Source organism: Macrosteles quadrilineatus, unplaced genomic scaffold (assembly GCF_028750875.1).
Source record: "Macrosteles quadrilineatus isolate MER2022 unplaced genomic scaffold, UCM_ALF_1.0 Scaffold_8__2_contigs__length_117827958, whole genome shotgun sequence".
Lineage (NCBI taxonomy): Eukaryota > Metazoa > Arthropoda > Insecta > Hemiptera > Cicadellidae > Macrosteles > Macrosteles quadrilineatus.
The window spans coordinates 72,937,199-72,946,457 of record NW_026542601.1 but is presented as its reverse complement, the minus strand read 5'-3'; the positions used below and the strand labels follow the sequence as shown (position 1 = coordinate 72,946,457).

The window sequence follows — 9,259 nt, the reverse complement described above, 5'->3', positions numbered from 1 at the left end:
GTGTTCACACTGCGCTACTTTACACGCCTACTCACTCAAAAGCTGGCGAGTTGGCGTGTAAAGTAGCGGCAGTGTCAACTTTTTCCAGAGCTTTTTTACAAGCAGCTTTTGAGCGAGTACGTCGTTCACACTGAGCTATTTTACTAGCTGCGTGTAAAAAAGCCGGCGTGTAGCTTGTAAACTCGCCCCGTGTGAACGGGGCTGAAAAAGTTGACGCTGCCGCTACTTTACACGCCAACTTGCCATAGCTTTTGAGCGAGTAGGTGTGTAAAGTAGCCCAGTGTGGACACAGTTGCTTGTGCTTGTGCGCATGTTATTCGGAAGATGTCGGAGGATTTAGTTCAAGCCAGCTACTGAGCGAGTGGAAAAAGCATCGTGTGAACTACTACAAGCGCACTCGCCAACTCGCCGGCGTCTTTTTTACACGTCAGCGAGTTGGCGAGTGGACAAGCTCCGTGTGAACGAATACTAACACACTCGCCGACTCGCTGGCTTACACGCCGGCGAGTAGCGTGTAAACTCGCCCCGTGTGAGCGAGGCTTTGTTCTCTAGGCACCATGGTTCGTTACGAAGTGCTTCACATAGGAACAGTCGAACCCCAACGGCCAAAGAAGAAATTTCAAAGTTAAATGCCAAATACTTAAAGAAGTTATAGTATACATATTAACTACCTTGCTTTAAATTTGCTGGATAACACCAACTGTGAATATAGATTGAAAAGATGCCATGTTTTGGACCTAACTTGTCATTTTTAGAAATGTATAAAAATTTATTTATTTATGTATATTCAGTATCTACGAAGTAAAAGGCCAGGGACATAAAAACGTACGTTTCAAAATTTTCACTCCACGACGCATTTTGTTTTCGTATAGTCTGAAATAATGTAGTTTACGTAGCGTGTACGCCGTAACAACATGACACTCCCAACGGTGTGTGCCAGAACCAGAAGTGTAGGTTTAATTTAAATATTTTAATTAATTTATGTTTATAAATTTAAATCCAGAAAGTGCGAGTTAATGAGCTGATGTCTTCTGTCTGCCATGTTATCTTATGGGGCGTCTGGCACTAAACAACCCTACGTGCGACGTTGCCAATTCTACCAGGCCGCGGCCTGGAGTTAAAGGTGGCCGTGGGTTATAGAATCTCTTTTTAGCGAATTTCCCATATAAGGAATAAGCTATTACCGTAGTACTCATGGTAAGACCTGGACCCGGGACCGATTTATTTTTTCGTTTTGAGGTCCCTAGAGGTCAAAAACACCATCCGTTCAAATTCATATATATGTGTGTATGTCTGTTAGCACGATAACTCGAGCAAAAATGATCCAATTTTGATGAAATTCGGTAGACACGTGTAAACCTACATTTATTCGAACGAGTTCGCGAACCAGCATGATCAGACTATGGGAACGGGGGTTTATGGGGGTTTAATGGGTTAAAAATAGGTTTTCCCATTTTTGACCCTAAAAACACATAATTTTAAAATTTCTTTTTTTTTAAATCGTTTTGTAGAGCGTAAAAAAACAAATAATTTTGTATATTGAAGCGTTATTGTGCGCCTAATGGTTACGGAGAAAATTCCAAAAAACTGTAAATTTAAAATCCCCATGTTATTCTTATGGAAAATAAGTCAACTGTTGTAGTTTGCTTGTTTATGAACATATTTTGATCGAATTTGGAAAATACATTCATTTCTTACTACACTATTAACATTAAAAAAAACACCTTTTAGCGAATTTCCCTATAGGGAAGTAGCTATTACCGTAGGTGGCACGGTAAGACCTAGACCCGGGACCGATTTACTTTTTCATTTTGATGTCCCCAGAGGCCAAAAACACCATTCGTTCAAATTTTTATATATGTATATATATATATAAACACACACATATATATATATATATATATATATATATATACTAGCTGACCCGGCGAACTTCGTATCGCCTAAGTTATAGGTTTCCCCTAAGACAGACCGATGGAAAGAAAGTACCGTTACGTTTAATTTTCAAGATGATCTCGTTCGCATCGCTCAATCACGTCCTGGTTGAAGTTCGTTCGCTACGCTCACTCACCTTTAGGTTGGAGCTCGTTCGCTGCGCTCACTTGCCTTCAGGTTAGCCCGTTCGCTACGCTAACTCGCCTCCAGGTTGAAGTTCGTTCGCTACGCTCACTCACCTTTTGGTTGCAAATTAGCTGTTGTCATAAATGTAAAAGAAATAATAGTGCTGCACCCTGTTGGTAATCCTTGTAACTTTAATGCTATTGAACATCATAGAACAGAACCAACTTGTTTAATTGAAACAGCTGTTAAGATTCATTAATTCCATTTCTCATAAGGTTAACATGGGAAACTCCAGAGCCACTGGGGCGGAGCCCTTTTAAGAATTTCGAAACGGGAAATAGTTTACGTCCGATTCGCATACCTACAGAATTTACACACCAAATTTCATAACGATCGGTGAAGTCGTTCCGGAGGAGTTTGCAGACAAACACTGTGACACGAGAATTTTATATATTAGATATATATATACGTCCGTGAACGCGATAACTTGAGTAATTTTTGTCCGATTTTGATGAAATTTGGTTTAAAGGTGTAAAGCGGGATAAACTTGAATGAGTTCACGAACCAGCACGATCGGACCATGGGAACGGGGATTTACGGGGGGTTTTATGGGGTAAAAATTGGTTTTTCTCACTTTTGACCCTCAAAACACAAAATTTCCCGATTTCTCTTTAGACCTTTTTAAAGAGCTTAAAAAAACAAACAATTTAGTATATAATAGTATTTTTGTTCGATTATTAGTAACGAAGAAAATTAAAAAATTGTAAATTTAAAATTCCCATGTTATTCTTATGGAGAATAATGTCAAATCTTGTAGTTTGCTTGTTTAGGGATATATTTTGATCACACTTGGCAAATTTATTTATTTTGTACTAAGCTATCAATATTTTACTCAAAAACACACTTTATTAGTTTCCTTGTAGCAGCAAACCTAGGTACTCGTTAAACCTAATGTTATTAAAATATATTTAACTGAAAATCAATTCAGACAAATGGAAATTCGCTTAGTCGGCAGGTTTGCTGCGGCGGGGGTATTTACCCTTCCTAATGCAGCAATCCTAAGTACTCGTTAAACTAATTCTATTTAAATAGGGAATAAATATGATATTTTTAAGGGGGCATTTTAGTGTAAATCCTATCAGGCTAATGGAAATTCGCTTAGTCTGCAGGTTTGCTGCGGTGGGGGTATTTTATTTCTATAAAATAAAATCATTGACATAGTTTTAGAATAAATGATTTATGACAAATTTTTAGATTAAATAAACCTTCCACATAGTTGTGTAATTTGGCAGTCTCAAAAAGGGGGCCTGGAGGCGAAGCCTCAGCCAGCCAAAGGTGAGTCAGTTAAGTACAGTATACAATACCTAACGAGATCAGTACTTCACAAATACACCAAACAAGATTTAGCGTACAGACATTGGAGACATTAGTACAGGTCGTGACATCTAAAGCTGGCACTTGGCCGATCACTACTAGTATCTAGTTAAAAAAATATATATACAGACTGTCCCAAAAGTCCCGGACCGGTTTAATATTTTCTAAACGACAACAGATAAATCAACAAGATTTGGTACATCAACATCACACCTAAAAATCTACTTTTTTATGGAAATATAAATTTTCTGTCACATCATGGGGACGTCCCGCAAGGAGTCAGAAGGAAATCTTAAATAGAAGCATAGGTTGACATGTACATCAGATTAAAGGTCTTTACTAGCAGAATATAATGCTGCAAATTTAAACTCAAACGGACAACCAAGTCAAGAGTAACAGTGGTTCAAAGATTCATTTAATTTGCATTTGGGGGCAGAGCCCTAGGAGTCAGAACATTTTTGTTGGCGTAAGCATAGGTCGATATGCACATCAAATTAAAGGTCTTCACTAGTAGATTACAATGCCGTAAATTCAAGCTCAAAAGAACGCCTGAGTAAAAAATGGCAGTCGTTCAAAGATTCAAAATGGCAGGTTCAAGAAATCTTTGAACGGCCGCCATTTTGTAACGGGTGATCCTTTCGAGGCGCGGTTTCCGGCATTGAACTCTGCTAGCTAAGCCCTTTAAACTGATGTGCATATTGACCTATGCTCCTATTTAAGATTTCCTTCTGACTCCTCGTGGGACGTCCCCATGATATGACAGAAAACTGATAGTTCCTTAAAAAAGTAGATTTTTTAGTGTGGTGTTAATGTGCAAAATTTTATTGATTTATCTGTTGTCGTTTAGGAAATATTAAACCGGTCCGGGACTTTTGGGACAGTCTGTATATGTTCCATCATGCGGGTTGCATCAACTGTGTTTCATCAACTGTCCTCGCGACCTATATGAAGGCGCTCGAGTACATAATACAAGGGGAGTGAACCCCGTGTGGCAGCGGAAAGGTTTGCAGTCCGCTGGTCTTTTCCCTACCTCCACCCTCCTTCCGCATACACTGCCCACGCTAGGTCGGCAGTGAAACTGAAACTGCGTAACTCCATTCACTCGACCACTAGTTCACGATTAACCACTCCTGAAGCTGTCTCATAGTTTATTTTAAATAATATCTTGATTAATTTAGGATTATTTTTTATATCATGTTCAACTTTAGTTATGGAAATCGTCCCAAGCACAGGTCTTGCATGGCATATGCGCACGCGGGACTATTTTTCGTATGTCTAATATGTATATACCATAGATAAAACATACTCCCTTAGTAGATTTCTCATCCTTATGGAACAGCTGAAGACAATTTTATTGTTAGTTCTGTACGGTTTATGTAGAGGTCGTGTTTTGTTTACAATTTGTTTCCCGTTATTACAGTCATTTAAAACCTCGTTCATCCAAATAATACGATCTAATCATAAACAACAACTTGTCCCCTTGTTATATAACCAAACAGTAAAGCACAAATCAAGAAATTAACCCTAAAATAATAGAAACAAAGTCTCGTCAACACTAGCGCCCATGTGTCACGTACATGAACTAGACACGAAAAACGTGCTTCAAAATTTACAATGGAATGAGAAGTCTGGTTAGTCTATGTATATACACTGTAAAGATTTTTGAAATAACACAATATGTTTTGATTTTATTTGTACGGACATTGAACACAGAAGGAATGGGGCGATTCCTAGCTTCTTGCCTTCTTGCTTCGACGCTACCTCCGTACGTGTTGTGATTGGGCGGCTGGTCATCTCAGCTTACCAACGGTTTTGCTCTGGCATTTGAATTTAAAATGTTCAAATTCATTACAAAAATGTGATCAACTTGCATGTTGCATTATTTTACTAATCAGTAGTAAAATATAATACGGTACTTACAGAGTTGTATAAAAAATCCTGTTTAAATTTAACATTTTTTGTTATGCTGTTGGCTACGTTGCCTATTGTTAATCAGCACAAAAAAAGTTTAAGATGACAAAGTCGAAGTCAAACTCAAAATAAAACTGGTAAATCAAAATAAACAAAACATCAGAACTCAGAAGAACTATCAGCAGCCGACAACCTTCCTTATAACAGTAACAGTGCTGCATTAGATTCTTGGCATTAAAGTTTAAATGACAGTGGTTGATAATATATGATAATATGCTACTATTATACCACTCTTTTACATAAAGAATAAGAAAACGCTCCAAAATCTTTATTTTGCTCTGTTAGTTTATTTGGTTATGTTGTCTAAAGTGTAATCTAGGCCTAGTATGTTGTAACAAATTTTGTGTTTGATTCGGAGCATATTTTGATGCCAATGTCCGCTTCGTAAATTATGAACAAGAGCCTGAATAACAATTAATTCATACAAATATGCCTTTAGGATACTACAGCAAGTACGTTACTCAGAGAGGTGCCCTCAAGTCTTGCATGCTTTTCCTTTTCCACTTGGCTTGGAAAAGTAGGATTAAACTACCAATACTAATTGCCATTGGATTCATGGTGTTGGATATTAGGATGCAGCTAGAGATTAATTTCAACATGGGCAGAGGAAGAGACGATGTACCAGATGACCCAGAAAATGTATATGAAGGCGTTGAGGATATTGACACACCTTCTGAAATGTCAGGCACAGAAGTGAGTGAAACAGAATCATTCTCAACCGAGCCTTCCTCAGACATGGAAGAGGATGAAAAGGAGAAGTGCAGTGATGGTTTTTGTTGCCCTGATGATAATGATGGTGAAGATAAGCCACTCTTAGGGTAGGTAAGTTAAATGGTTCCGTTCTTGAAATTTAATTTTTAATATAGGCTAGGCCTATATCTAGACCAACACATTAGCTGCAGGTGGCTCAGTACTGACCCACACTGCAGTGCCAAAATCTTTAAAATCTGTTGCTCATTGCGAGCCTAGCGTCAGTCAAAGGCAGACCTAACTTATACAGCATTACTTAGCATAGACTTGCTTTTTATTGTGGTGTAGGCTACGGTACATCTGCCATTTGATGGACCGCAGCGAATGTGTTAACTTAGGCATCAGGTTAGATTTTTACTTAACTTAATAAAGTTAGCTAAATTCAGACACTTTTACTTTTTTTAACACGTTTGCTACTGATGTGTTGAACAAATTCCTTCACCACAGACCAGCGTCAACCATGGTTGACAAAAGGGTAAGAATTTACGACCCACACGTCACCCTAAACTAGGTGTGAAATTCTGTAAAATGTGTAGGTTGTAAAATTAAGTTTTGGATGATAATAATGAGGGGGAAAGTGAATAGGCCTACCAAACCAAAAAACTGACTGTTAAACTTATATAACCAAACGTGACGTACCGGTAACACAAAGTCGTCCAAAACATCAAAATAAACCTTTTTACACACCTCAGGAATAATAAATCAACTATAGTAATAAATAACTAAATTAACAACAATTAAAGGCTACCGTACTCAAGCAATGATTGCTCAGGAGGGTACAACTGCCCGGCAGCATTGAAGAATTAGTGCACCTCTGCTCCTGCGGTGAATACTGTTGTTTAAACTGGTACTGGGTTAAATACCCGAGGAAATGCTCCTTCAAAATATTATAGCGAGGGATTTTTACCTGAACCTCCCCTCCAAATACCTACGTCCTATATTATTTTTGTATAAGCACCAATCTCCGGGTTGACGAAAATTCAGCGAGTGGTTTACCTGATTACCTCCCTCTTCACCAAGACCAGCTTTGCCAGATAGGTTTTGTCATACATGGTTGACGGTAAGGTGCCTAAACCCCTCCTGGGATAAGCAATCATAGGCTTTCCAGCAGTCACTGAAGTTGGTAGTGCCAGGAAGGATCCACTCTCAAATCAATGCCAGCAATGTTGTAGAGTCCCTCGATTCTAACTGCCTGCTAAGTTTGTTTGACCACCAAAAAGATATCTCTGTATATTTACTTAGAAAAATATTAGATGTGGGGTATTGGCTTTTTATTCACCCTGTTTAGAATGTGTTCAATTTTAACTGGTGTCCAATGGAAGTACTCACAGAGCTTTTATTTGTTAGGCTACATTACCAAACACAATTGTATACCCTTCTTTTATTTAAAAGGAGTTTTTTCATATAGGCCTAATCATATGTTGATTGAAAGTGTTGATTTCAGCTTCATCAGTTTAATCTATAAATTATTTTGTCTCTTTCTTAGCATTTGCATCATTATGTCCAAAATTTATTTTTAGGATAGTTATTTGCTATTATTGGTGTTTTTATGTTTCAGATAAGAGTGAGAGCAACATCAGGAGTTAAAATAAACAATTGTAAGCCATTTATGTATATATGGAATGTTAGTGATTTCACTTGATACTAAAAAGTAGGCATGTTTAACTTGTATACTTAGGTACTTCGTAACTTGCCAAATTATACTAGCTAATCAAGAAGGAAACGAAAAGAGATTAATTTTTCTATTCAAATTCAAATTGAAGATATCTAAACATCTAATATCTCAATTAGTTGTGTACTCCATTTTGGTAAAATTAATATGTAAATATTGTTGTTGATTATTACTGTATTTAGGCTTAACTTACTTTACGACAAAAAAGAAGTAAAAACTAGTCTTGAAAGAACCAATATTTCCTCAACAAGTTATTGATTTGAGCTCTTACTGTTCTCTACAATCAAGTTGTGCAAGGGCTGTTTCCTAAGGACAGGGGCTTCTGGTTATAGCCTACGTATACCTAATAGTAATGATGAGGTACAGTAATTTTGTCAATCTTAAAAGTCTATTAAAATTCAAAAAGTTTATAGTTCAATCACTGCTTAAACCGGACATATTTATAAAACTCCGCCGCAGCAAACATATGTATAATATTATATATATTATGAATATGTATAATATATAAATTATATAATATATGTACAATATTATATATTAATAGGCAAGCATGTTTCTTTAAAACATTTTCTCAGCTCGTGTAAGTTACATCGCAGGGAATACGCATAGGCCTATCGTTAAAAAGATATTTTCCTGTAGATGGGCAGAATCCCTTTAAAAATTAAAATAGGATCAAAAATAAATCGTTTCCGGGTCCAGGTCTTACCATGAGATCTAATGTAATAGCTATTCCCTATTTGGGAAATTTGTGAAATAATAAAAAAAAGGTCAGTCTAATTTACTGAAGCTTTCAAGTGAAAACAGTTGTAACATTTTTGTTATATTTCTTGAGTTGCCTACTGTAGGCATAACTTGTGTATATAATACTGTATTTTCACTATCCAATTAATTGTTGTGATAGTAGCCTAGGCTTAAAGCAACTTTGTATTAATTTAGTAATACTGAATAATTTGGGGTTTTGAGTAATAATTTTAATAAATATTTGTAGGTAATATTGTATTTTTATTTCATTCACCTAAACCATACATTGTGTTTTAGTTTTGTAGTACATTTAAACTGCAGTTGAGCATTTTTTTAAGTCGTAAAGAAATCTTAAAACGTTTGGTCTCATTAGGGATAAAAGCCAGTTTTACTAACCACATTCTCATAAGCATATACAGGGTGTCTCACGATAGGTGTCTCAAATTGATTACAAAAAAACGGCTTAACGTACAAGGGTCAAACAAAATTATTTCCCTCTAAATCAACACCAAGGAATAACGTAAAAATATTTTTAATTTTTTCCCAATACAGCGTGTGGCGAAAACTGAGGGTCACTAGTTTGAATCTCGGAATTTTCAAATCTAGGCCTAAACATATGTCATGTTATACATCATTTTAAAGGTATTTGATAGACAAACATTTTGGCAAAAACAGAAATCAATTATCTTT

At 36.6% G+C, this 9,259-nt stretch overlaps 1 protein-coding gene across 2 annotated transcripts; it reads left to right on the top strand.

The window, feature by feature from the left end:
- The first annotated feature begins 5,512 nt into the window (after window positions 1-5,512).
- On the top strand, window positions 5,513-8,820 carry LOC129001792 (uncharacterized). Of its 2 annotated transcripts, none has more exons than XR_008491494.1 (2): window positions 5,513-6,228; window positions 7,715-8,820. XR_008491494.1 is itself a non-coding variant. In XM_054429236.1 (2 exons), exons 1-2 carry the CDS (start codon window positions 5,836-5,838, stop codon window positions 7,716-7,718), a joined length of 393 nt encoding a protein of 130 aa, XP_054285211.1. In that variant the 5' UTR covers window positions 5,513-5,835; the 3' UTR covers window positions 7,719-8,820. The 2 variants fall into 2 exon arrangements, 1 of the variants encoding a protein (XP_054285211.1); XM_054429236.1 differs by having other exon boundaries at window positions 5,513-6,224.
- The last annotated feature ends 439 nt before the right edge of the window (window positions 8,821-9,259 follow it).